At 54.0% G+C, this 27,821-nt stretch overlaps 1 protein-coding gene, 1 long non-coding RNA gene and 1 other non-coding gene across 5 annotated transcripts in view; 1 reads left to right on the top strand and 2 right to left on the bottom strand.

The window, feature by feature from the left end:
- The window catches only part of RNF220 (ring finger protein 220), a 213,065-nt gene that overhangs the window by 6,533 nt on the left and 178,711 nt on the right, over positions 1–27,821 (bottom strand). Inside the window, exons 3-9 of one of the 3 annotated variants that reach the window (XM_045799722.2) lie at positions 20,497–20,542; positions 16,985–17,086; positions 12,269–12,311; positions 9,010–9,131; positions 8,508–8,640; positions 378–474; positions 97–183 (exon numbers count right to left, since the gene is read on the bottom strand). In XM_045799722.2, the coding sequence (XP_045655678.1) occupies positions 97–183; positions 378–474; positions 8,508–8,640; positions 9,010–9,131; positions 12,269–12,311; positions 16,985–17,086; positions 20,497–20,542 (630 nt within the window). Of the gene's footprint in view, positions 1–96; positions 184–377; positions 475–8,507; positions 8,641–9,009; positions 9,132–12,268; positions 12,312–12,460; positions 12,695–16,984; positions 17,087–20,496; positions 20,543–27,821 lie in introns of those variants that run through there. The other 2 variants (XM_045799723.2, XM_045799724.2) reach the window with 2 other exon arrangements.
- On the bottom strand, positions 9,667–9,770 carry LOC123793841 (U6 spliceosomal RNA). The gene has a single exon (XR_006780082.2). It is a non-coding gene; the product is annotated as a U6 spliceosomal RNA (small nuclear RNA).
- Positions 12,784–26,926, top strand: LOC123793786 (uncharacterized). The gene is made up of 4 exons (XR_006780071.2): positions 12,784–13,258; positions 22,219–22,357; positions 25,983–26,138; positions 26,290–26,926. It is a non-coding gene; the product is annotated as an uncharacterized LOC123793786 (long non-coding RNA).

Below are 27,821 nucleotides of genomic sequence, written 5' to 3'. Positions count from 1 at the left end.
TAGACAGGGAAGCCCCGAGGATGGGTACTGAGTTGATCCTGCCTCAGGACCTCCCATCCCTCTATCCCACCCACCCAAGCCTGTGCCCACACTTGCTTTAGGACTGCACCCCGGAGTGCCTCTCTCTCCTTGGCTTCACCAGGCTCCTCGCCTGTGCAGGGGATGACGTCAGCCTCCGTGTATCTGGCATGGTGGTCAAGGACAACAGATCCTAGTTTGCAGTAGGCCGTAAAGGTTGAATCCCGGTTAAAGCTTTGACGCTGACCCCAACGGGGAATGGATGGTATGAGCAAGTACCAGAGGCGCTGGCTACTTTTTCAATTCCCTTTTGGCCTGTCCCACCAGCCCCACCTTGTCCCACAGTGCCCCAAGGATACTGCGGCTTCCCGTACTCCAGAGTGTCATCCCCATCCACATCCAGGTCAGCGTCGCTGTCCGGATTCTCTTTGCCGCTGCACATGACGAAGCCAGAGCCTGTGGGAAGCAGGATGTGAGCAGGGCCAGGGGCCAACGAGACTATGCCAAGGGTACCCCTTCTGTTGCCTCTAGGTAGGGCTCAGGTTTGGGGCCAGGTAAGGCCCAGACAGAAATTCGGGCCTGAAACACAGAGAGCCAATTACTTAGATACTCTTGGCTCTGACGTTTCAATCCCTTTCACTCTGTATACCTCATCCTTCTCCTCTGCCACTTCTTGCTGCTCCTGGTGGTCTCTGCTCATAAACTAGCCCATTCATATGCTATGTCAGGGCCTTAGGAGACACTCAAGCTAGCCTGCTGTCCACCTGTCCTCCAGGTCTAGGAAGAGCAGGAAGAGGACACAGAAATTCAGGTCTACAAAGCCACCCCCACCCAAGACCTGGGCATCCCGTGTGTCCCATGGTGCACCGTGACAGTCCATCAGAGGGAAGAGCAAACTGGCTAGGGCCAGTCAGAGCCACACAGCAAGACCCCCAGCCAACGTCCTGATTTTGGCCGCCAGGTCCTTGCCAGCAAAAACACCAGGCAGCTGTTCAAATATTTGGTGTCTGAAGCGCCTGACATTAATTATTCATCTCCACCTCACTCAGCCCAGATTCCTGGACAAGTGCAGTTATAAAAGGATTAGGAAGGGACAGACAAGGGAGGATAGGCACGCACACCTGCTTCTCAAAGCAATCTACAAAGGCAACCAGGCTGGGTGGAGGCAGGGCCACGGCCCAGGCAGGTGGCTGACCCTTCCAAGGTGCATCTGGCCCAGCCACAGGCAAACCCTTGGCCAACGGGGAGGGGTGAGCTGCTGAAGCCACATTAGGGCTCCGTACCTGCCCTGTGCTCTGACACCCAGGATCCCCCTTCCTGATAGGCACGGTCAGGGGCCACAAAGCTGCTTCTCCCTCTCTGCCCCTGCCTCTGCTCAGTGGTTTCAGACCACATCCCATTGGCGAGCACAGCAGCCCTGCCAGGACGGAGAAAGATGAAACGATGGAATCTGTGGCAAGTAGAATCAGCAAGGAAAATCCTCAAAGAGGCGAGGCGGCAGCTCAGGGTTCTGCCTGATGATCTCAGAAATGTCTTCTTATCCGTTCTTTCCACTCTCATCAGGACAACAGTCTTATAATGGGGTCCTCAAGCCTCTTGTCTGTTCCTTCATCCTGCTTACCAGATGGTTCTGACCCTTCCTTTCCTGGCTGCAAAACCAGCTATGGCTTCCCACTACGAGCATAATCTCCTCAGCCAGATCCATCGAGATGTGCATGTACCCACTTGTCCACCTCTGCTCTTTTCCTCATTTCACTCCATAAGCACTATGCCTCCAGATGGACTCTTTACTGCACCTCACACAATTCCTATCTTCCTTCTCCCACCTACGCCTCCCGTCTCTGGTCTCACGAAGGTTTCGTCCATCCCAAAGCAAGCAGCACGAGGGAAGAGAGCGCTAGGCACTGCCTAGGCTCCACCCCTCCCCGACAATCCTCATTTCCCCTCCACACGGAGGCACCAACAAACTCAAGACAGCAGGCAGGTCAGCAGCAGGGCCATTAAGCTGGGAAAACACCAAGTTACAGCTCTGTCTCCTGTTCGCGGCCAGGTGTCCTGACAGGCAATTCCCTCCTTGTGGGTGAGTGGCACCTCTATAAACCCTCTGACAGTTTGGGAGACAAACTCTGCCATCAATCAGAATGTAGCTATCAGGTTCACTTACAGCCTGTGCCCCCGAACCCTGCCAAGGCCCCCTCCCCCAAGTACACGCAGCCCAGCAGCCGGCCTCACATCCTTGCCTCAGCCGGGCCCCGCACAGCCCTGCCTGGTGGGCGTGCAAAAAGGAAAGCAAAGGACCCACGGCAAAGCTGAGACAACAGGGTACCACAGAGCTGCCAGGAAGAGTCTCAGTTTTTCAACACAGAAAGCAGCCCTGTGGCCTGAAGTCCACTCCTCGGCCAGGCCTAGACCAGGACTCCTACTCCAGTGGAACACAGCTACTTTGCTTTCTCCGACCCTCCATTGTCTGTTCGTATGCCAGCGCCTTCGTACATCTTGTTATCTCTTCTCCGTCCTGGTCTACAAAACAAAGGCCTGTCTGTTCTTCAAGTCTGACCTAGCTCAGCCATGCCTCCTATGAACTCACGGTGCCTATGCGCGCAGTTGCTCCAGAAATACTTCCTGAATGAACTCACCCCAGCAACATTCTTTCAACCTTTACTGAGCTCATCCTCGGCCTGGCTTGGCACTGGAGACACAGAGTTGCAAGATCTGATCTCTACCCTCAATGCGCTGAGTGTGGAGACTTCCCCAGGTATTTCTACACAGGTGTCCCTTCCCTGGTGTCCACCCAGACTCCCGTGCAACTCCAAAGTCATCTTTATTACATGTATTGTCACGGTCCCTCAGCAGGCTGCAAGCCCACGTCGGACTCACTGCTGTGGTCTCAGCATCATCCAGCAGAGCTGGCCAGGCCCACAGCAGTGACGGCTAAATGCTGACGGCACTGTCCTGTTAGGTCCTGAGAGCCCTATGTCTGAAAGGAGGCCTGAGCCTCTCAGGACATGACCTTCCCTGTAGGATCCCAACCCTAGCTGGGCAGCGACGACCTGCCAGGTAGGAGAGTATGGCCCATCTTACCTGCCAAGGAAAAGGCCTTTCTGTCTCTCGTCTGAGCGGTATACGGTGACCCTGACCCCATCCCCCAGTGGAGACAGATGTTGGGAACCTCTCCCTACCCCCACAGGTGTTCAGAACAGGCTGCTACTGCCAATTTCCCTCTTATGCTGCCCCAGCCTGCTCCAACCTCCTTCCCAGCACATTAAACTTTATTTTCTTAATGAAATGTCACTTGCTGACTTCTGGCAGACTCATAATAAAAAGAAACTGCCATAAAGCCGTTTTATGCAGAGAGCGCCCCCACCAGCTTGCCTCCCCCCCCCCCCCCCCGTCTGCTTTGAGAGGAAGGCTCCATAGCCGTTTTATGTTCTCAGCTGCTGGAACATCCCAAGCCAGTACTCAGAGGCAAGATGGCACACAGAGCTCCTTTCCAAGCCTCTGGCTCCTGTTCCATGGAGCTCTGGGTATAACAAGCAAGCTGCCACTCCTGCTGCTGCTATCCAGGGAAGGGACTCAGTTCCCAGGACCTCCAGGATGACCTGGAGGACGCTACAGTCACTAGGGGAGGCCCCTTACTATGGCTCAGCCCCACGTAAAGTGGCACAATGTGCTGTGCTGCTGTCTCTAGGCAAACTAAGCCTGCTGGTCAATGATGCTCAGCAGAGTGGGTTCTGGGAGGGTAGGCAGTGTGAAAAATCCCTTCTCTCCAAATGAATACTTAGCAACAGAGAAGAAGAGGATTAAGTGCAGAAATGATAGGGAAGTCTAAATTTTATAAAAATGACCCCCCTCCCATAAACTCATTTCTTCCTGGGTCGTCGAGGAGAAGGAAAAAAAAAATCAGTGTTAATTTAATCAATTGATTAGGTGATCGATTGAGAAACTGGAGATGCCCGTTTACTGGGGGCACTAACGTCCTGGAACCCAAAACCACAAAAAAGGAGCCATCAATTTCCTCACCTGCTGCTCCTAACAAAACCTGAGCCCAGGGAGAAAGGAAAGTCTTGGGGGCCCTTCAGAGGCCATGCTCTTGGGGGCGGGGGGGGGGGGGGGAACAGGGGCAGCAGCTTCCGGAGAGTTTTACACTGGAATTAGTTACAGATGCAGTTACGGTGTCTTGTGTAAACGCCATCGATTGGGGAGCTGACAGTCTGGGGAGCTGCGATGCGGGACAATCAATCGGCCTGCAGTGTCACCTGCCACCTCGCTGAACAGTTGACAATGCAATTATCCAGTGTGGAGGCAGGGAGTTGGCGTGTGTCAAACGCACTTAGCCACTTTCCGGGCCTCCTCAATAACGCGTTTCACTGCCTCACGTCAGGAGAGACGCAGAGAGACAGACGCCGTTTAAAACCATTGATACTTGCTCCTTCTCCCTGCACTCCCTCTGTCCCAGCTTAACAATTGTGTTCCAAAAGGCGATTAAATCCCCGTCAGTTGCCACAGGGGACAGAAGGTGCCCTGCTCCCTGCCACCTCTCCTCAGCCCTCCCACCAGGCAACAGTTAGAACTAAAGGTGGAAGCAGCTGGAAGGCAGCAGCCCTAGCCCTCCCCATTCCGAGACTGCCTCCAGCAGCGGGCCGCTCCAACACCTGTCACTGACTGGACCGCGGCACGGCTGCACCGGGGGACGCGTTTCGCTGCGGGGGCTCCGATCTTTTGGGAACGTGCCAGAGGGGGCAGCAGCTAGGAGAAGGCCTAGTTCTCTGTGCCCTGGGACTCACAATACCTCTCAGGCCCTGACCTAGAATCTGGTGATGTTTTAGCAAGCCACTGCCCATTAAAAGATCAGTGCCGGAGCTGCCCTGCTTGTCCTCTCCATGAGATCTCATCCCAGGCAACTTGAAACCAGCCTAAATCCCAGACAGGAACTTGAGAAAGATGCAGTCACTAGGCCAGGATCTGGGTAGGGCAGAGGCCTGCACAGCTGGTCCTCTTAGTACCGTCATTCTCCCTCCCCTCCACCTGTTTGACTCAAAGGGGCTCAATGCTAGATTCTAGTGACGTGTTTCCTGTCGGGGCTCACAGATATAACTGTGGCACCTTCTACTTCCTGTGCAGTCTCCTGGGAAATGTTTCCGCCTCACCACACCCTGTGCCTGCCCCCATCACTGTTACCTTATCTGAAACCAACCATTCCCGTGTCCTCCCTCCAGCCTGTCCATTTCAGACACGATGGGTTCCAGGCTCCCCAAATCCAGCTGGGTGAACTTTCAGTGGCAACCAATACAGGGGAAGGATCAAAGCTCACTATCTCTTTTCTAGAACCCAGAAGCTGGAGACAGGAAATGAGGAAAAGTGTGGCTCATTCATCACATACCTCCTTTGACCATAGATAGGAGCAGGTTTGTCCCACAAGGCTGTAGAATTAGGTTTTCCCTGAGGCCTGCTGCTCTAGCCCAGAGGCCCCTTGCTCGGCCCAGTGCTGGCATGGTGCCCTAGAAGAGGAGCTTTTTCTCCTAACTGCTAAGCTCTCAGGGGAATGTTGGAGAAGCACCAGGCCTCATGCCACCCTCTATGCAATTCTAACGCTGGGTGGGGGAAACAGCAGTAGCAGACTAGCAACCCTAAGGTTCTGAGAGGACATCAACAGCTCAGGCACACAGCCCAGGATCTCCTTGAGAACTGGGAAGGCCATAGTATTTCCGAGACGCTGGAAGTTTTAGGTCTTCCAACCCGTCCTGAAGTATTTCCTTTAGCCTCTTAAAGATCTATTTCTAGCTGGACCTATCTTGGTGCTGCTTACTTACCTGTTCTGTCTGGTCCTTCATTTTGTTCTAGAGTCCCAGTTCCAAGCACTCCCAGGCCTGAGCTATCTGGGCTTTGCCCTCGATAGCCACAGGTCCATCTTCAAGGCCTGTTCCCCTCAGCCAAGTGTCTCCACCAAAACTCGTGCCTGTTCCCTGGCGCCACAGGTTACATTCAAGGAAACAGATCTGCTCCATCAGACCAGTTCCCAGTGGGCCTGGTAGGAAGCTTTGCTGAGGATGACGAAGGGGCCCTGGTCTGGGAGGAGGGACAGGGGATGATCGCATACAGGAACTTATCTGCAATTCTTCAGTTCTTTCATATCTAACAAGAACAGCAATCTCTGTTCTGTCGGCACGCACAGCACAGCTTAAATGGGCCTCACCACTCGCCCGCTCACCCTGCCTCTGCTCCCTCTCTCTGAAGTCGGCCGGGCAGCTTCTTCAGCCGGCGTTATCACTCCCTCTAACCGGTCTTGGCAGGCAATCTAATTCCTCCTGAAAAGGTCACCGCCATTTTAACTGCCTTTCAATCACATTAAGCACGCGCTGCCCGGCTTGCGGCCCGGCCCGCCCGGCGGGCGATCAATGTGCCGCACTGACACCAGCCCGCCTGGCGGGGCCACACCCAACCCCCCAAGAGTTGGGGCCTACCAGTCCTGGCCAGGGAAGGTAGACTGACAGATGGCCAGCTTCTGCAGACAGGGTTTCAGGGGCAGAGGCAGTCAGGATCAACCAGGGCCTCCTTTGATGCCCCCCTTCCCCCCCACCGAGGAGCCTCAGCCTCCTCTGCTCCACTGCGCCCCGCTCTCTGCCTCGTGGCCCCCGCTGATCTTGCTGTAAAACAGCCTTTCAAGTCTGCCTGTCTTTTGACTGCACTAAGCTGTTTAAGAGGCGGCAGCAGCTTCTATCAGGCAAGCTGGAGCCATTCTCTGCAGATAAAGGCACCTCCGGCCCTGCTCCCTCTTCAAGCCTCACTCTCATTCTCGCTCTCCAAATCGCTCAAAGAAAAGCCCCCTTTGAACTCCCCTCAGGAATTCTTGAAAGGAACAACCTCACAGTGTAAACACTTAGGGAAAACTGACACCCGCCCAGGGCCTAAGAGCACCGCACACCCGCTCTGCAAGTGCGTCCCGGCGCAGGGGAAATACTCTGTCAAACCAGCAGGCCCCATGTATGCAGCTTTATCCCCCGTAAGCCTTGTCTGGTGCCCAGAAGGCATCAGGTCCAGTTCGGTGCCAAGAACCCTAAGAAGTTGCCACAGAAATGGAAGATGTGAGTATGTGCTGCTGCCAACAGAGTGAACCCAGAGCAGCATCGTGCAGCTGACCCTCAGGGGCCACCACCAGGCACCCGTGTGTCCCATTCCCAGGATCCCAGGCTTTTTGCTGCTCATCCTCCCAGGGCCTCAGGCACTCTAAAACTCCAGGACAGGAGCAGAGTGAGGTGGCAAATGAACTCTCTCCAGCTCAGGCTGGGGCAGTGGTTTGGGCTGATTTACCGTTCTGACACTCTGGCTTGCCCCAGATGCTTGGGGATGAGAGAATCCCAAAGGCATAATGCCCAACCTGGACCTGGAGCCCCTTCATTTATCTAGTCTGCACTGCATGGTGCTGTGGTGACCACTCCTCGGGACCAGCCTACGCAGCATGGCCCTGACAAGGCAGAGACTCTCTTCCCAGCAGCTGTGAGATTCCCCAGGGACCAGACCCACCAGTACTCCCAAGGGTGTTGCCCAGAGAATTGGAGGCAGATGGGAAGCAGACTGGTTCACGTAATGATCGTAAGTTGCAGGGCCAGCTGTGCTTATGCACAGAAAGAGGAGAGCTGGAGGCCAGGAGGCAGACTCTTTTCCCTTTTCCCCTGCCCAGAGCAGGGAAGCCTGACAAGAAGGACATGATCCTAGGCATCCAACCAGCCTACTGTTTGACCTGGTGGGGGTGGGTGGTGGGTGGGAGACTTCCACTGGGCGAAGCCACATCCCTCCAAGGAGCTGGAAGGGCAATGGAGGTGTGCAAAGCCCTGCAGACCCAGACCCCTCTGCAGCAACTGGAGCGAGCCCAAGCGAAGCAGGGAGCAGCTGGGCCCAAGCCCCTCTTGCTTCAGGGCAGAGGGCGCCCAGGGAGAAGGGATGGGATCAGAGCTAAAATTAGATTCACCAATGAAGCTCATGGGAGGTCAAATTTTGCCATAACTCACTCTCTCCTCTGTAACTGATTTCCCTGACACAGGGCTGAGGAGGAGGAGGAGGAAAATCCAATGTGTTTGCCTGGAAGCCCTCAGGGCCCCCAGTGCTGGAGGTGTACAGCAGGTTGCTGGATTCTCATTTATCAGCCTTAAGAGGGATGGAGTGATAAATGCATAACCGTCCCTTTAATATTTTATGCAGGTGCTAACGCGGCTTGGCTGTCACCTTCAATGCATCACCCGAGGCTGAGAGCCCCCCCTCGTCACTCCTAGCTTGCAGCCTCACAATTCCATTTCCCCACCCAAATACATCCATTTTAATATGCACATCACAGGCAGGCAGCGCGGTCACAAAGGAGCCCCGCCAGCAGCAGTTCCCACGTGGTGGAACGGATGACCAGCCACCAGCCCTGGCCTCTCAGCTCCCAACAGATGGATACCCAGCAGAGGCCCGGCCACCACAGCGCCAGTGCTTTACGTGTCAGCCGCTTGTACCTCGGAAACCACCTTCCAGGAGAGTGGTGGCCCGTATCCGCTTCTGCCCGCACCACTCATATTCCTCAAAGCGGTTGCTGTTTTCATGCTCGATGTCCACGGCATCATCCTCAGCCACACAGGAGCCTTCCCTCTGTGAAGAGCAGAGTGGGATCATGCGGGTCCCAGGCCACCACTACCTGCTCCCCCGGATCTACCAAGGAAGGCACAACCCTGGGCCCCAGCTTTGGTGTGCCAGATGGGCCCCCAGCTCTAGGGCTCCTTGCAAGGAAACCAATCCAGAAGTCAAAGAACCTGGGCCTCTTCCCAGTGATTTTCCACCGGAGGCCCAGGGGAGGAGTGTATGCGTGAAAGCAAAGGAAGAGGGTGAAGAACAGAGAGGAAGAAGCTGCTGAGACCACAAGGAGACCCCAAAACTGCTTAAATCTGGGGGCAGTCAGCAGCTAGTGTCAGGCAGGCAAGGGGGGAGGGGAGAAGAGATAGGTAGTGATGGCCCCTCTACCTTAGAAAGGCAGTGCTCCACATGCCTACTCATCTCCTGCTCCGATCCTGCCAGGGGGCGGTTGCACAGGGGACATACCTGCCCTTCATCTTGCTTCCTCCGTTTCATTTTCCCAATCCGAGCTGCATGGAGAAACCGAAAACAAAGCACAGAACAGGCAGACGGTCACTGTAGCTCCCAGGGTCCCAGTGGAGCTGACATAGTCTGACCTCTTGCCAGCCATTAGCCCTTTTGTTCAGTGCCTGATCTGGCCCTCATTATGCAGCACCCTCTGCTCCCTTGGGGACTGGGCCTTGCCTAAGAGCACCTGGGGAAGAGATTAGTGCTAGGCCAGCGAAGTGTCCACTCTTTGGCCACAGATGGCTCAAATTCAAGCCATACCTTCCTACTTGCAGTTCTCAGTAAGTCCAATGAGCAAAGACTCTCCAAGTTGTTAGGTATCTGCCCAGAAGGCCAAGACCATGGGCTCTCTTACAGAACATCTCTTAGCTAGAACCCAAGGTCCCTCCAGGGAGCAATTTGTGCTGCTGTTCACGCATCAGCTAAAACCCCTTTCGTTCCTGGGCCAAGGGCCCTGAGGCATAGCCCTTGGTGTCCTACCTAGAATCCCTCAGGAAGATTTTTCTCTCATGTCCACTGGTCCCATTTTTTAAAAAAATTTTTATGGAATGCTTCATAAATTTGCATTGCATCCTTGTGTCTGGGCCATGCTAATCCCTGTATTATTCCAATTTTAGTATATGCGCTGATTAAGAAAGCACTCCACTGGTCCCATTTAACAGAAGAGGAGACTGAGGCCCAGTCATAAAAGTATAGAGGATCTGAGTCAGAGAGCCCAGGGTACCTTGAGAGGACAGCCTTCACTGTGCCTACCCAAACCTGTTCCATCATTTCTAATCAGTGCAGGGGCCTGGCAGGCCCCCGAGGCAGACGGCTACTTGCCATGCTGTCCCGCAGGGGGCTCAATTCCAAAGTGCACTCTGTAAGCCCACAGCACTGCTAATTAATGCTGAGAGATGCAATCATTTCTAATTAGCTTACTAATCCCTCTCTGCAGCCCTCCTGTCACCGAAGCAGGAAGGGGTCAAAACAAGGGACTGCCACCCTCCCTGTGCAATAGCAGGAGCAGAGCTAGCCACTCTGAGATCAGACTGATTGGGGGCTGTGGGAGCCAGCCAGGGAGAAAAAGGTTCCCCACTGCAGGGCCAGGAAAAACTTACTCATGGATATTGACCCTGGTGGGAAACTCGTGAATGCAGTTTAGAGAGGGGGGCACAGGTGAAAGCTGATGTTACAATTTAGAACTTCAGCTCTGTATTAGGCTCACATCAAATACCTTACACAGGTAGCTCATTTAATTCTATATTCAACCTGAAGCAAGGCAGCATTACCCGTTTTAATAGAAGACACTTAAGGCTCAGAGAGAACAAGGCACTTGCTCAAGTCACTAAAAAATGGCAAAGACAGGAGAGATCAGGCCTGACTCCATAGGTTAGAACGCTCTCCTAAGAGTACCACACCCACCCCCTGACAGCAGCAACGAAGACTGATCCATGATGTGGTAGGGCACTAAGAATACGCACACGGGGACCTACCTCTTGCCTGTTGAGAGTCCGAGGCAGGGAGCTACTCCAACTCCAAAATAGTAGCTCTAGAAAGACCCAAATCAACAGGAAAGCCATCACCCCACCAGAGACGGCATGGAGTTTGAGAAATCTTGGTCTGTAGCCTGGCCCGTATCTTCAATTTCCTGGGCTCTCACTACAGGAGAGAGGACTATGTTCTGTGCCCTCCTTGGTTTTGTAGACAAAGATCTAGATCCCTTCACCTTGACTGTCCTAACGCTTGGAATTTCAGGCTTGAGCCACCCTGGCACACTGCGGCCAGGGCTGCGATGGAGAAGGGATGCTAGACATTAGAAAGGCGAGGGACCTTGACGGTTCTTGAAGCCCATATGGAGCAATGTGCCAATACAAAGTGCCTATGACAGACACTGATGAGCAGATACAGAAACGAATCTTACAGAATTGCCAAGGAGAGCATGATACTGGATGCTGTTCTTGCCCAAGCTGCCCACGGACAGACGATGCCCTGTAATCCCAGGAAAGCACCCTGATGGGTTGGACCACATCTAACATTCTCAGAGAAGCAAGGCAGGTTTAGTTTAACTTCCCACTCATCCTGTAAGTCCTGAACTAAACTTACTAAAGTGTAAGTAGGGAAAGGTCTGTGTTTGCTTAAGGAGGGAGCAAGATATGGTCACAGAAGCACAGGTTTTGGAGGTAAACTTCAGTTTAAATCACGGTTCAGTTACATCCCAGCTGCGCGATTTTAAACAAATCACCTTCACCTCTCCCATCCTCAGTTTCCTTATCTACAAAACGTGTTACCACTTTCTTCTCAGAAGGATTATGATAATGATACTTAACATGGTGTCAGGCCATAATGAATGCTTTCCCCTTCCCGGATCAGGGCTCAGCCAGGCAGCAGAAACCAAGGGGCAGGAGCAGGGGATCTTGAATGTCCACAGCCTCACTCATTTACCAGCTGGCCCAGAGACCCTAAGCCCTTATAGCCAACACCCAGATATACCACACCCTAGTCAACACAAAAAGCTAGGTTCATCCAATTGTGTTCAGCAAATAGTAACGCTCCAGAGGTTTGAATCCAAAAGGGGGGGGGGGCACCAGGTAGTGCATACACGACGTGCTTTGAGAGAAGGCCTCTAAGAGCTGTCGAGCCCACGCTGATCACCTTTGTGAAATGTGGGCCGACTGATAACTCAAAGAGCCCTGGGATGAGTTAGTTCCTGTTGCCGTGGGAACTCCAGATCTCACTGCATTGTCAAGTCTCAGCAGAGAGGCTGTATTCACACTACTGGGCACTGATTAAAAACTGGAAGAAAAACATTCTCAGCGCCCTGCCGGCTCGTACAGTGAGGTCCCAGCAGTTTGCAAATTCAAAGCTGAGCTCCCAAGTGGAATTGTGTAGCTTGTTCCTCATTCTCTGGTACTTATTGCCCACCAGGGTTCCTGAAGGCCTTTAGAGAGGCGTGGGCAAGAGCTGGAACCATAACCTCCATTAGACAGACGGGGAAACTGAGGGCGGCCGCCTTGGTCAGCACATTCTCAGGCGCTGTGACTGCGACGAAGCCAAATGGCCCCAATGTCGAAGAGACCCAGGCAACCCTGGAGCTGCAGGCAGTGAGGGAGGGAGGAGGCCGAGGGTGGGGCGGAGGGAGGGGCCGGGCAAGACTCACCATTCAGTCGGGTCTGCCGGTTGGCTCGCACTCGCAGGAAGGTCTGGGAGAAGATCCCGGGCAGAAGCGGAAAAAAAAAAAAAGAGAGAGAGAGAGAGAGCGTCAGGCGCGGCCTAGAGCCCTGGCCCCCGCCCCAGCACTGGACCCGGGTCCCGGCCTGCCCCGCCCCAAACAGCCCGTAAACAAACCTACTTCCTCCCTCCCGCCGGCCCCCCTGCTCCGCCGGCCGCTCCGGGCCCTCGGCATAGCCGCCGGGGGATGCTCTAACGGGACCCCGTCGCCACCGCACGGTGCCGCCCCAACCCCGGTCTCTGGCGCTCCGGGCCCTGCGGCCGCCTGGCCGGCGAGGGCGGCGATGCGGGCGGATTCCCCCCGGCTGCCCGGCGGCGGCGGCACCTCAGCTCCCACCGGCGGCGGCGGCCATGTTGGCCCTGATCACGTGACCCGCTGCCGTCGCGCGCCGGGGTGAAAGTTCACGATTGGGGAGGGGGGGCGGCCGGACCAGGACCAGGAAACAGCTGCTCCTACTCCGGTAGTAACCGGCTGGGGCCGCCCTGGGGTCCCTCCCGCCGTCCGCAAAGCCAACCCGCCCGAGTTTTAGCGGCCGCCTGGTGCTCCCACCCCGCTCCACGCCCCCTGCCAGCCCCCTTCCGCCCCAGAGCCTCAGTCCGGACCCTGGCCCCCGTCTCCCGCGCGGGGAACGGTTTGGTGGGGAGGAAGCGTGTGGATTGCGGGTCGCCTCTGGGCGATTCCACCGAATGTCCCAAACTGTCCCTCCCCCAGCCCGTAGCCTTTTTGTAGTCCCGCTGTTAGAGGATTCCCATTTCAGCTCTCTGTCGGACAGCCCCTGGAGGTTTCGCAGGCACCTCCCGCCAACGCGGCCAACTCGAAAGTCGACATCCCCCCAAAGGGCCGCTTTCCTCCTGCGTGCTCGGTTCGGAAGTGGATACCACCATCCACTCAGGTGTGCCCACACCGGAAACGTGAGAGGTATCGTTGGCCCCACCCTCCGTCATTCCTCACACTCAGTCCAACTTTAGATGCCGGAGAGTCTATCTTTAAAGGTCTCTTAAATGTTCTCATCTCCACTTCTGTGTATCTCTTACTCATCTTTCCAGGCCTAAGCAAAAATATCTTTCCTCCCGTTAAAGTACTTCCATCTCTGTCTTCGTTGTAACTCATAAAAGTTTTACGGTGGAGTGCCCACTCCAGGGTTGGGGCCATGTGTGAGGCGGATGGGTGAACCCAGGGCCCTGCATAGCGCTTGGCATAGCATGTTTCTTCAGTGTCCTGGATGTCACTGCTCTAGATCATGGTCTTGGGAGCTCTCAAAATTTGTCGCTTATCTGGCCTTCTGGTCTTCAGTTTCTCTCCCTGCGACCCATCCTTCAGACTACGCACAACGTGATATTTGTATTGTACAAAATTGACCCTGTCTCCCTCCCCCCCTCCACTTCTTTAAATCCTTCAATGGTTCTCCACCTAGGAGATCTGCGGCATGGCATACAGGCCTTATGTGACCTTTCTTCAGACTCTTTTACCACTTTTGCTCTCTCCCTTTGCCATCTTGACACTACCTTTGCAGGGCTAACTGTAGTTCTTTGAGCACTCCATGCTCTGGACTCTGGACTAGATTATCCTCCAAGCCTCCATATTTGCTGCTTGGTTAACGGTTGTTCACCCTTCAGGACTGTGGAAGGCTTCACTTTTCCCCAAAGGTTGGGTTAGTTGCCTCCTCTGACTTTTCACCATCCCTTGGCTTCCCTCTGATCTTGTATATTGTGATAATTTACATGTGTGTCCCTTCTACTGGGGGTGGGGTCATCTCTATCCAGTCACCTAGCACAGGGTCTAGCATGCGGGAGGTATCAGTGGAAAGGGGAGAAGGGTATTTCTGAGGGAATCCCCTGAGACCAGTGCAGGGCTGGGAAACAGTCAAGGATTCAGGGCCAGAGAGATTCCAGTTCAAGTTCTGACTCTGTTACTCATTTATGTGTTCCCAAAAAAGTCACATCCCCTCTCTAGGCCTGTTTCCTTAGCAATAAATTGGGGGCAACGAGTCCTAGCCTGCACACTTGCTATGAGGGTAAAATGAGGTTGTGTTTAAGGGGGGGGTTAGGTAACCCAGCAGGGGCTAAGTGAATGGGAATCCAAACCAGAAACCAATACCTCCTGCTTTCAAGACCTAGTCTGATGATTTAAAAAACAAAAAACAAAAAACTCCAACATAATTGACCAGCCAGTACGTGCCAGGCGTTGTGTAAAGATCAGAGGATGGGATACCCAGCTAGTCCCTGGGGTGTTTTCAGCATCACCTACTACCAATTCCCTTTGTATTTTATGTGCTAACAAAACTGAACTGCTAGCGCGCCCCCACATACATCATTCTGTGTTATTACACCTCTATGCCCTTTGCACACCTGGTTGCCTTGAAATGGCAGACCTCCTTCTTTGTCCACCAAAGTGAACTCCTACTTCTCCTCTGACACCCTTGTTAGCTCTTCCGTGAAGCTTGCTCTGATTTGCCCCTCTTTACACTGTGCTGTCCCAGAAACTTATTTCTAACTGTCACAGCACTTAAAACACTGGGCTATAATTATTTAATTGCAAATCTAACACCTTGAAGGCAAGGACACTGGGCTGAGCATGTTTGAGTACAGGAAGGGAGTAAAGAAGGATGAGACAAGATCCTTGCCTTGGAGGAACTCCCAGTCTAGTTAAACAGTCATGCTCAATCCATTGCCATAGATTAAATATGGCCACAACTCTTTGCAGCTCCTTCTGTCAAGAGCTGTATTTCCTCATCCCTTGATTATGGGTTAGCTTTGTGACTTGTTTTGCCAAGTTGATGTGTGAGTTCCAGAGTCTAGGCCTCAGGAGGGTTTGCAGTTTTGGCTCCGCCCTTTTGGTGCAACGCTGCCAAGTAAGGAAGCTGATCTAACCTACTGGAGGATAAGAGGCCACATGGAAGACAACCAAGGCATCCTGGTCTCCCAGAATGTGAGGCTTTCCAGCCTAGTCAATCCTCCAGCTGAATGAGCTGCATGAATGAGGAAAGGCCCAGTCAACTGAAAAAAAAAAAAACCATGAGAAATAATACATTGCGTTAAGCCACTAAGTTTTGAGTTGGCTTTTTATACATCAGTAAATAATGGAAACAGCTAAACAGGTGATCACAATATAGTATGGTAAGGGCAATCATAGGGACATACAGGGGTCATGAGAAGAGATAGCTAATCCAGAAAGGCTTCCTGGAGGAGATGGTATTGGGGCAGGATATTGAAGGATAAATAGAAATGTGAAGGGGTGGGGTAAAATCGTCCCACTAGAAGAAATAGCATATGTAAAAGTGTGCAGGCAAGAATGGAATGGCACAATCAGGGAGGGAGTGGTTGGCATTAATTCCATGGAGGGCAGTAGCAGGAATGGCAGCTGGAAATACTAGTTGAACTTAAACCACAGAAGACCTCGGTGCTGTGCCTTTGCCCGGTGGTAGTTCTTTTCCTAGTTCGGCAGGTACTGAGGCTGAATGCTGTGACCAAAGTAGAGAAGGTGGTGGGATGCCCCGTAAGGGCAGGGCTCCGTCCATCCCTTTGGAGTGGACTCTCTGGTACAGAGCCTTGTCTCCCAGCAGACCAGAATTCCCTGGGGTTGGGTCATTTCTCCACTTTACACTAGGGTTGTCTGGGTGAGAGCAATGTTTCCCAGGGGCTGGACTGGGCTGCCTTTCTCAACTGAGGTTTATGCGAGTGGGGATCCTTCCCCAGGGCTAGCACTTTGGGCTATGCAGTTTGAGTCCCATATAGAGACACCCAGCACAGGAGATGCCCATGGAGGTTGGTGTCCACTCCCTTCCCTAAGCCCTGTACCTTGATGCCAGGCTGTATTAGTTGGGAGGAAAGGGGGCCCAAGGAGAACATCTCTTAATTCCAACAAAGGCTTCCTGTGTGCCAGCAGTGGCCCAGGCCCTCTATCTGGGATTATAGGTCCCTGCTGCCTTGTCTTTCCACATCAGATCAGGGCTCTGAGTCAGAGCTGTTTTCTCCTTTCACACCGGGGCTCCCTGAGAAGCCCTAATGCCATTTAGACAAATGTTTCTTGGAACAGGGCCCCGTTTTCTTCCATCTGACTGGGGCTCCCAAGGGCAGGACTCTGTCTCTCTTCAGACAGATGCTTCTGGGGGGGTTCTTTCTCTTTCCTATCACAAAGGAGATCCATATAGAGCTAGGATGTTACCCTCAGGCCCCCTCTTGCTGTGATCTTTGGGACTGTGTGATTACTCCCTTCCTGTTTGCCGAAGGCACTCACAAGCAATGCCTGCCTGCCTCTCTCTGGGTCTGATACCAAGGTTTGGCAGGATTGAATAGTTATTTGCTCAAGGGATCCTGGTTTTGAAGTCTGAAGTCTTCAGGGGATTTGGGGCTATGTCTCTGAGTCCCTCATGAAACGAAACCACATAGGATACGTCTTGATGAACGGGACGCTTCAGACGTGCTCAGAGCCCACCAGAACCCAGGTGACCTTGGCATCACTCTTTAAAACCCATCTGTTGAAGGCCCATTCCCTGACACCTGTGCCTTGTAGGTTCAGTTAGGGGCACTGGACGCAGAGGGAACCAAATACAGTCTCAAGGAGGGGAGGCGTTAACCCCAGGCAGGCCCTCTGAGCTCTCATCCACGTGAGCTTCCTTCTGGCGCTCACCCACCCCCCGCTCACCTGGTATCTGTCTGAGTGGTGCAGGTCGTCAGTGGCGGAGGAGTGTGGTGACGCTGTTGGAGACTCTCCTTCTCTCTTGATGGAAGCAGACAACAGGAGGGACTGGAAGGAGAAAAAGAACATGTCGCCTCAGGCCAAAGGAGACCTGCAGTCAGTCAGTCCCCTTGAGTCCCTAGTCCAATGGAGCTCCGGGGAGAGGGGCAGAGGGGAAGGCAGAGGGGTAGTCTCAGCCACTCTTGAGACTCTGAAGGCAGGCAGGTGTTAGGGCCCCAGGGGTGTGGCTGTGGGAGACGAGGGTGTGACTTGATTCTAGGAAAGGGTAGAGACCTCCAAAAGGGTCCGAACCTCCCAGACTCCAGGTAATCTCTGCCCCAGTGGGGCATGACTCCCTGCCCACTCCCAGTGGGCTGAGATTATACATGCTTTGTTCTCCCTTAGCAAGCAGGGACCCCCCCTGAAGGGTTGGGGGTAAAGCCACATAGCTGCTGCCCTGCCGGCCCCTAATACAGGCTGACGGCAGCCCTGCTACGGAGACAGTAAATTAAATAGTGTGTATGAGTTTCCCGCATGCAGCTAGGGATGTACGCTGGGTCCATTTATCCTCGCGCTGCGGCAGTGACCCCAGCAAGAACCCCAGCAGAACTCACCCCCCCACGTCAGTCCTGTGCGGCCTCTCCTACATGCGCCTGCAGTTTAGATTAATAAACTGTCTGCTTTACATTGTGTGCGAGCGCCACAATTCTAAATACCACATGGCACGTTCAGCCGGCTTTTGCCAAGGCCTGTTCAGCTGCAAACGGGGGGCCTGGAGGCCTGAAAGCAATCCCTACTTCCTTCCCCCACCCTCTCCAGCCTGCACAGCTCGGAGCCGGAAGCATACAATTCCCTAGGAGGCCTCCCCAGCCTAGAAACCATGCCAAATCGCCAGTGACAGCCCAAAGAAAGCAATTTGGGAAAGATGGAGCAGCCATTTATCCTTCATCTCCGACCGAGCCTTAGGATGTGACCCGCATGCGGTGGCCAAGCTGCACATCCTCAGGCAAGGGCCATGGGAGGGGAGGGCAGCTGCTGGCCTGGCAGGGCTCCCTGACTCAGCCTGTCCCGAAGAGCTGGCGGAGGAAAGAGCCTGGGCAGGGCCTGCAACTTGGAGCCCTTTCTTCGCCCAGCCAGACCCAGTGCAGGCTGAGGTGGGCTTTCAGGCGATGTCCTTCTCCTTCTCTGGTCCCAGGGAGGATGCTGGGGGGGGGGGAACAATGTGGGGGTCCCTGTCCCCCCCCCCCCCGAGAAAGCTCGCTCTTGTATGCGTTCTCTCTCTCTCATTCTCTCTAGGTTAGAAGCCCTGAGAGGCCCCAGCATTACACCTGGGGCAAGCAGAATAAAAAAAGGTCACTGGCGCTTTTTAAACATGGACCAAAAAGCAGTAAAATGTGTTTTGAAAAAAAAATCCCGGCATTAAATCATGACTTTTTGCCTGGCTCTTCGCCTCATTAAAAGTGGCCTTTTGGAAGGTAAAATTATCATTGTAAGCGATAAGATCTTTAAGAAAATAATTCACGGCTTCTTCACCCTTTAATATGATAGCCGCCACCGGCTAATTTTTTTCTTAATGGCAATGAGGCCATCAATCTTGTCTAAGGCCCCCTTGCCCTCTCCTCCTCCTCCCTCCCTCCTTCTCCCCCGTCCTCTCAGTCTCTGGCTTGAACCTTCTACCTCACGCCTCTTCCGCCCATGGCCCGCTTCCCTAAAGCCTCAGCCACAGGCAGGGCATAAACCCTGAAATGGTCAGCTTTGGGGGCATGAGCATGAATCTGGAAGTGGGCGAGCCCGGGTCCTCGCCTCTGAGTCCGATTATCAACATGCCTGTGTCAGTGGTGGCAGGATCCACACGTGTTTTGAGACTTCCTGTGTGAGTCTTCTGACCTCAGTTGTATACGCATCTGCGTCTGTGCGGGGCCAGGTATGGACGTGGATGGCATCTGTTTGTCCTTAGAGCACAGGCCTCACTGGGGTCCGGTGCCTAGCCCTGACAGCCACGCTCCGGCGTCAGGCGTCGGGTGGCCGCGGTCGGCCTACCTTCCTTGAGCATGACCACTGAATGCTACAGGCGGGTCCAACCTCCACGAGCGGGGCTCCCCACCTGCATGGTCCGTGGCTGCGTGGCAACCCCCACCTTTTCTCTTTAGGGCTGGAGGGCTTTGCTTCCTTGGACAGGGCCTACATCTGTCCCTGCCCCGCCTCTGTCCAACTTTCTGTGTTGAGTGATTTCCTGAATGAAAGTGCAAAATCCACTCCCACCCCTTCTAAGGCCTCCGGGGGAGCTGGGCCAACGCTTGGGGGTCGTCTTATTGCTCCAGCTCCTTTTCTCCAAACTACCCTCTCAGGTGTCACCAGTGCCTTTAAGGCTTCTCAATGCAATGGCCCCCTTCTCCAGACTTCCTCTCTTCGACTGCTGACCACCCCGTACGTTTTGGAACTTTTTTCCCCTAGGAGTCTGGGGTACCAGGCTCTCCTGGGCCCCTCCTAACTTGTGACTGTTCCTCCTCTGCCCCTTTCCTGGTGCCCGTATCTTATCTTGACCCCCCAATGCAGGGGGCCCCAGAGTCTGTTCTTGGCTTTTGCTCTAATTTCTCTGTGCACTCCTCCTGACTGATTTCATCCATTTCTGAAGCTTTAACACGCACTCCTCACTCCCTATAAAAAGGGCCAGGGATTCCTGCCTTTACGAGTCATTTTGAGGACTCTTAAGAAAGGATGGTGCCTTACTGAGGGTGAGGGAGGGACACTCAGTGAGTAGGGTCTAGTTCTTCCCCCAGGTCCCCACTCCCTCAGAATCAGTACCTTTGAGGAAGCAGTACCATCCGCCTCTAGGGCCACTTATGGGAGTTCTTGGTACAAATCCTGTCATTGTGCTAAGTCTTCTCTGGCCCCTCCTTCGTGCGAGCTACTTGCCCTTCATTTTTCCTTTCTCCGTCTGATGCTCTCAAACCTCTCTCCCATAGTTTCTGATTAGAGGGGGCAGACTGACTCCCCAGATGAGCCCAGCACCCTCCCTGGCTCCCTGCTGCGCTCCGGACAAAGTACACACACATACACACACGTGCACACACACACATACACCATGGCCTGGCTTCGAAGGCCTGTGCACTCTCTGTCTCGACCTGCACTTCTGTATTTTTCTTTACCTGCAACAGCTCAACTTCCTCCTCTGAGTCTTAGTGGCTGAGTCCCCTATGCCCCCAGGTCATTCTTAGCTTTGACCCCTGTCCTGACTGGAAGAGGAAGAAGTCAGATGAACATACCCTGGCTTACACTCAGACTACATACACATGCGTGCGTGCGCGCACGCACACACACACACTCAAGCACACAGGGCAGCCCTCGGCCTCAGGCTGACAATCAAACCCTGGAGACAGTTGGGGATCCAGGAAGAGCTCCTTTTCCTCAAGAGGAATTAGTTATGGGTAGGCTTAGGTTAGGATGGGTAGGAGCGAAACACACAGTTGTCCACCTACCTTGGGGGTGCCTGGAGCCATGGCATCCTTCAGAAGGGGATTCTTGCTGCCAAGAAAGAAGAAAACAGGGTGACCATCCCACTTGCTGCCCAGGGCATGCAAGAGAAGAATAGCAAGAAGACCCCAAAAGAGAAGGCACAGCTAGCTTAGCCGAGCCCCGTGCAGCCAAGCTCTACCAAGGCCATTCAACCCCAGCTGACCCTGACTAGCTGAGCCTCCATCGGGGACCAGTGGCAAGAGCTGGCCCCTGGGAGGGGAGCATAGACACTAGGCCTGTTAGGCTCCCTCCTGAATCTGAGGAAAGGGGCTTTACCTGACTCCTGGTATCAGCCCTGAGGATTCTGCATGTGCTGGATGCCCCCTTCCCTCCACCTCCTGTCCCCAGCCTGCTCTTAGCTCCTATGGGATTGGGGTGATGGAGCTGACATGGCTCTTGTCAATTCTCCCTCCAACACGCTGCAAACTGCGTTAGGCCAGGAATGATCTCCCCCTGATTCAATTTGTCAGCCCCAGGCCCTCCGGCATCGGGCGCGGCAGGCGGGCGGGAGCTGGGCCCTGAAATATGGTGGGCGGCTCAGAGCAGGCGGGGGCGGGGGGGCGGGAGGTGATGGATGGGCTGTGGGGGAGGCGAGGACTGTGTTTAATAACAAAATTGGTATGCAAGGCCACATCCCGCGCTAAGCATGAGTGATCCAGAGCCACAAAGTATTACAAATCCCTGCTAAACAGATGCTGACAATGGAACAAGACGTATCAAATCAGATCCACTTCAGAAACATTAATATCCCTGTTCCTGTCCCTCCCTCCCTGCTGCCCCCACTGTGCTCACCACATCTGTGCTCACACATTCATGCACGTGCACTCACACACACACACACACACACACACACACACACACACACACATACATGCATGTCCCTGCACAGATACCTACAAGCTACGCAGGTAGAGAACACCCACAGAGCCGTCTGTAAGGCACAAAAGACACACAGACACACACCCAAGGCAGAATGCGTGGGGCCCCCAGGGAACACCCACAGGGTGGGATATAGACACACCCTGTGAGCAAAGGCTTAGGCAGATTCAGGTAAGTCCTCGTGGTCCCCCAGGGGACGTTTGGCAATGTCTGGAGACCTTTCTGATTGTCATCTCTGGGGGCAGGGAGTTTGCTACTGGCGTCTGGTGGATAGAGGATAGTAACCATCCTACAATGTATGGGACAGCCCCTTGAAACGAAGAATCATCTGGCCCCAAATGTCAATAGTGCTGAGGTTGAGAAACCCTGTTATAAAGGCAAATACACACATATCCACTGTCTGTAATTCTGTCAACAGCCACTCAGACCCATGTGGTCACCCCCAGAGGCTCAACATGTTGTGAATAAAGACCCATTCACAACAGTCACCCAGACGTGGGTGAAGAGCTGCTCAGGCACCAGCATCCACAGAAATACGTGCAGACGTGCAGACACCCACATGCACGGACATGCACCCAGATCCTCACACACCCACACATGCGGACACGTGGGGACACACCCCCACACAGACACACGCATCAGTGCAGAGGCCACGTGGCTCAGTGGCCGCGTGCGTGTAAACACAGAGCCGTCCGTCTGGGTGATCACACGGTGTGGGCATCCCAGCCTGGGAAGGACAGCCTGACCAGGTTCCACTCAGTTCCATTTGGTTCCTGAACAGTCCCTGTATTCCTGCTCCCTGCCAGGCCCTGATCTAGGCAACGGGGATACAGAGAGGAAACTGAGCTGCTCCTGAGGGGCAACGAGTTGGTGACTTCGTGGCTTTGAGCCTTCCTTCGCTCAGTCAACAAGGACCGACATCCCGTTGCACCTGTGTCTGGACAGGTACAGAAATAAGGCAGCTACTGTGTAACACTGTTCTCACGGAACCCCTGGCCTGAGGTCTGAGCTTTGTCTGAGCAGGATCAGGTTGGGACCGAAAAGGAAAGAGTGAGCAATGATTGTGCGCCAACTGCGTGGGACAGGTCTAGCGGGTATGGGCCAGGTATTTTATATGTGTTCTCAATTTAATCTTCACAAAAACTTTACAAAGTTTACTAACAGAGGTTAAGTGACACCTCTGTGTTCACACAGTCCATGTAGGGTTCAGGGATTTGGGTTCCTGTCGGACCGAGTCCAAAGTGCTGCTTTTCCATGGCTCACACAGCTTCCCGAAGATACTCAGGGGTTAGGCTAGAGGACAGAGCTTGGAGTTCTTTTTCTCTGTCTACTTTGGGAACATGGCACTGACTCTGGGCTTTAGTTTACTCTGCTGGTGATTAGAAATGAGGACATCTAGGGTGAGAATGTCCAACCTCTCCCTTTGCCAATACTCTTCCCCTCCCCTTAAGTTGGACTGATCCTGCCTCAGTCTCCTTCCCTCTCTCTGAACAAGTGCCCCCACCCCACCCTACCCTTCTGGCAACAACCTGATTACCTCCTATGGTGCTTGGTCCCCCAGGGACAGGAGTCTGGTGAAAAGTCTGCCACCGAAAGGGGAGGTCCTAGCCTCGGAGCTACAGGCGGACTGGCTCTGCCCAGCTTACCGGCTCCTCTGCCTTCCGTCCCTCCCTGTTTCCACAGCCCGCCCCCAACGATTTCCTCCCTTCTCAGTCACTCGCTGCCTAGTGATCCATGGGTTTTAAATTATAACTGGGACCCAGGAAACGCGTTCCTAAGTACAATATTCATGGGCTGGGCTGACACTTTTAATTAAGGTGATTTACACTGAATTATCCTTGGAAATAAAGAAATGGTGTGCTGCCCGGGGAATAAACCATCATCACCAGCCGCCTTTGTAAGTTACACTTCGTTTTAATCTATTTGGGGAATTGTTTATCTAGTTCATTACCCAACCAAACACCGAGGCCGGCCTTAAATAAGGCTTAAGTGGGGGTGGGGGCACTGCCATCTCCATACCCCGCCTCTCTAGAGTCACCCAGCCTCCCTGTGGCTCCTTTCAGCACTTTCAAAGCACTGACCAGAGAGCTGGCTTCCCGTCCTAGAGGCCAGATCTCAAAGTGGCTTTGGAAGCCTCCCAGGAAAGGTCTCCAGGCTCAGGCCTCACCAAGCCACACCTCAGTTGCAGCTCTGTGCCATCTCTCCATGTCTACTGCTCTTTCCTTTCTCTGGGTGGAAACTCCTGCCTGAGGGCCACAGAGAAGTCTGGGGGCCACTTCCCACCACCCTCCAATCTTCAGCTCCCCTGTATGTTGCTGCCTGTCCGTCTGCACACATCCAGTCTCTACCCCATCACCATCTCAGAGACATCTTAGGCTTAGCATGCCCACAACCCTCATTGTCTCCTCCTTTCCTCAGAAATTTGCTTCTCTGCCATCATCACCCTTCTGGTCAGCCAGGTCAGAAAGCTCTTCCTAGTAAGTACCCTGTGAGTAATCACCTAAATTCTCTTCCTCCACCAGTCTCTCATCATTCCCACTTCTCTGTTTCCACAGCCACTGCCATTGTCCCAGGTCAGTGGGTCAGCTCATCATCTGTCCCTCAGACCCTGCCCACCCTCCTCATTTGCCTCCTAGCTTCTACCCCCAATTCATGCTCCACACTGGCCTGCAGAGTGATTTTCCTACACTTTCGCAATCTGGTCAAGTTTCTTGCGGCTAACCAATATTCTGACTCCCCAGTGCATCTAGGACAACCCTCCAGGCCTGAAAGCCCCCTACAGTCTGTCCTTAATCTAACTTTGCCCTCCATGTTCTAAGTAGCGGAGTCCTGGGGTCTGTTTGCGCTCCTGTGCAGGACTGAGAAAGGGGAGGCCGGGCTGAAGGAGGGTGTGTGGACACAGCCTCGGATCTTGAATGTAAAAATACTTTGAAAAGTAGAAGTGCTTTGCCAACAGGAGTTCTGACTCTTCTTCCTGTAGGTGTCTGAGTGCCCATGGACCTGTGGGAACGAGTGTGTGTGTGTGTGTGTGTGTGTGTGTGTGTGTGTGTGAGAGAGAGCGTATCGATGTGTGCTGGAATGTGGGGGTGTACGGGTGTCTGTATGTCATGTATGCATGTCTGCCCGTGTCTGTAAAAACCAGTCAGCCCTAGTTGGGGAGCCGGGAGGTCCCTGCTTCTCTGTGTGAGTCCTCAGCTGTGTCTGAAATAGCAGCCTGCGGGGGGGGGGGGGGGGGGGCGGGGGTTGGGGGGAAGTTGCTGCTCGGTGCTGTTGGGCAAAGGGAGGCAGAAGGCACAACACCAGGCCCATCCTGAAGACCTTCTGGGGGAGCAGCCATGTGGCAGGGACGGAGGGAGGCGTCCCAAGTGATGGACAGGCACCCTGCAGCAGCATCCACAGACTCCCAGCTAAGCTGTGGGAGGGGTGGGAGAGCAGAGGCAAAGGCGGGGTAAGAGAAGGAAGGGGAAAGTTGGATGAAAGAGAAGAAGGGAGGGGAGCAGGGAGAAGGGAACATGAAGTGGAAGGGAAAGGAGAGGATTGGAGAGCTGGGGAGGAAGGCTCTGGCCACATGTCGTTGATGGGGGACGCCAAGGCGCACCCAAGCTCTGCCCTCCTGCAGGACTCAGTTTCCCCATCTGTGAAATGGCTGGTCAAAGGTCCCATCCGGCTCAGGGAGCCGGTGCAGGGACAGAGGAGGGAGGAGTCTCAGGAGCCCAGGTGCCACATCTTTTCCCAACTTCCGCTGCTCTCCTCCTGCCTCCCGGACAGCGGGCAGGGGCGGGGCAAGGGCAGCCAAGGCTGGGGCCCTCCCCGCGCGCGAGCTACCCGGGCTCTGCGGCGCCCTCAGCCCGGAGGGAGCTGACACGCTCCTTGGGAATTTATCACGCACCCAATTACAATGTTAATTGGCAAGTTCCTGAAATCAATTAATTCGCAAATTTTTTCCAATTAAAAATCCAGATAAATCACGAGGGCGGCGGCTGCCGGTCCAGCCTTCAGTCCGGTGGGCGCAGCGGCCGCAGGGAGGGGAGGGCGGGAGAGGGGAGGGGAGGGGGCGGCGGGCGCGGCTGCCCTTGAACGCCTTTGCCGGCCGGTCGGACTGTCAGCGCGCCGGGCGCGGCGGGGCCGAGACAGATAAAACCATCGACCCGTCGCCGCCAGCGCTTCGGCTTTATCGATCCGACGGGAATTTCACTTGCTGTGCAGATCCCGCTGTCCGGCTGTCAGACACCGGGTGTGAGGGGGGGCGTGCCAGGGGTTAGGGGGTGCTGGGCTGGGCCTGGACGTGAGAGGCACAGAAGTGGGGGACACAAGACCCAGCTGTGATGGGCGGAGCAGATGTGGGGGCTCTGGGTGGGGAAACGGACGTGGGGGTAAGGGTGTGGAAGTAGGGGGTGCCCTGAGAAAATGTGGGGGCGCAGGGGGAATTGGTGCAGAATCATGGCTGGGGGGCACTTCTGTGGGTAGATGTGGATGCCCTGGGCAGTACAGGGGTGGGGCCACAGGGACTAGGCTCTAGTGTGGCCCCCACTGAGGAGGCAGAAAGAGCGGTTGGGCCCCCATTTTTCAGATCCTTAGGGGTCCACAGCTTTGACAGGGCGGTGCAGGTCCCTCCACACACCTCTGCCTCTAGTCTCTGTTCTTATTGAGGGGAAGTCCTCCATTGGAAGCAAATTACCCAGAAACCATCCCAGACAGCCAAGGTGTGGAACTCAACTGCCAAAAGGTATTTTTTCCCCCTGTGTCCCTTTTAGGCCAGGCCCAGGTGGTGGTGGGGGGGAGGGGATCAGGGGTGTGTGTGTATGCTGGGAGCTTTTAAGAGCATGGGACTACAGTCAGATTGCTTGGATTTGAATCTTATCTTTACCACTTTACAGGCCGTGCAACCGTAGAGAAGTCACTTAGCCCCTCTGTTCCTCAGTTTCCCCATCTATAAAATGGAGTTAATAATTTTTTATTACCTACCCAGAGGGTTGTTGTGAAGATTAAATACATTAATGCAATGTAGAGTACTTGGCATATAGCGAGTGTTCAAACAGGATTATTATTTTGATCATTTGTACAGTCTTCTGTGGTAGTTTTAAGTATTCTCACAAATTCTTTGATATTCCTCCTGTCAAGAAGTAGAGCTTACAGAGTTTAATTCTCCTCTCTTGAGTGGAATACACTGGAAGCAACAGTGTATGATTTCTGAGATTAGATCATATGAGGCATTGTGGCGTCCTCCTTAGTCTCTCTCTGGGATCACTTCCTCTGTGGCAAGTCAGCAGCCATGTCATAGGGAAACCCAAGCTGTCCTATGGAGAGATCCATGTGTGGAGGAACCACCTTGGGAATGGCTCCCGAAGTCATCGGCAGACCTTCAGATGACTGCAGCCTCGGCTGACATCTTAACTGCAGCCTCATGAGACATTGAGCTGGAAGCCACTACTACCCACGACTACCCAACTAAGCTGTTCCTGAACTGATGGTCCATAGACACCGTGGATAATAAATGTTTGTTGTTTCAAGCCACTAGGTTTGAGGGTAATTTCTAACACAGCAACAGATAACTAATACTTCTTCCTTCAAAATTCAGCTCAGGCCGCCCCTCCCATAGGGGGTCTTCTCCGCTCTGTGCTGGGGTTGGTGCTTTCTCCGTGCCCCACAGGTCTTCCCATGGGGCAGCCTCTACCCCTCACAGGTTCCATGGCCCCACTCCCCTTACTCTCATGCAATGAGCTTCTGGGTGTGGGACCAGTTCTGGTTTACCTCTGGATCTCCTGCACCCTGCAAGGGGGATTAAGTGAGAAGGTAGAAGGAAGATCAGTCAAGTCTGATGACTTGGACTGAACAAGGGGTGGGTGGGGTTGGGAATGGTGGGCCAGGCTGTTCGCCTCTGGCAGACGTATCTTCCAGAGAGGGCTGCAACCAACCATGTCTCCTATCCCACGTGCTCTCCTATAATATGACCTTGCCACTCTCCCATCAAAAGGTGGGGTGTATGCCTGCTCCCCTTCAGTCTGGCTGGCTGATACTGCCTTGACCGATAGAGAACAGCGGAAGTGGCATTAGGTGACTTTTGAGGCTAGGTTGTAAAACGTGACCCAGCTTCCATCTCGTCGACTGGAACACTTGCTTTGGCGTCCTAAGCTGCCATGTAGAAAGTCCGACTACCCGGAGGCTGCCAGGCTATGAGCAAGCCCAGGCCACGTGGAAAAACCAAGTGTAGGTGCTTTGGTCACAGCCCCAGCTGAGGTCCCAGCTGATAGCCGGAATCAGTCACCAGACATGGGAGTGAAGGGGGCTCCAGCCATTGAGTCTTCCCAGCTGGGGCCCCAGACATCCTGGAGCAGACACAAGCCATCCCCTCTGTGCTCTGTCTGAATTCCTGAACCCACACATTCCATCAGCGTAATGAAACGGTTGC

Source organism: Ursus americanus, chromosome 12 (assembly GCF_024610735.1).
Source record: "Ursus americanus isolate L20-20 chromosome 12, mUrsAme1.1.p, whole genome shotgun sequence".
Classification (NCBI taxonomy): domain Eukaryota; kingdom Metazoa; phylum Chordata; class Mammalia; order Carnivora; family Ursidae; genus Ursus; species Ursus americanus.
Note: the sequence above shows the minus strand (reverse complement) of the source record. Positions and strands in the feature narration are given on the sequence as shown.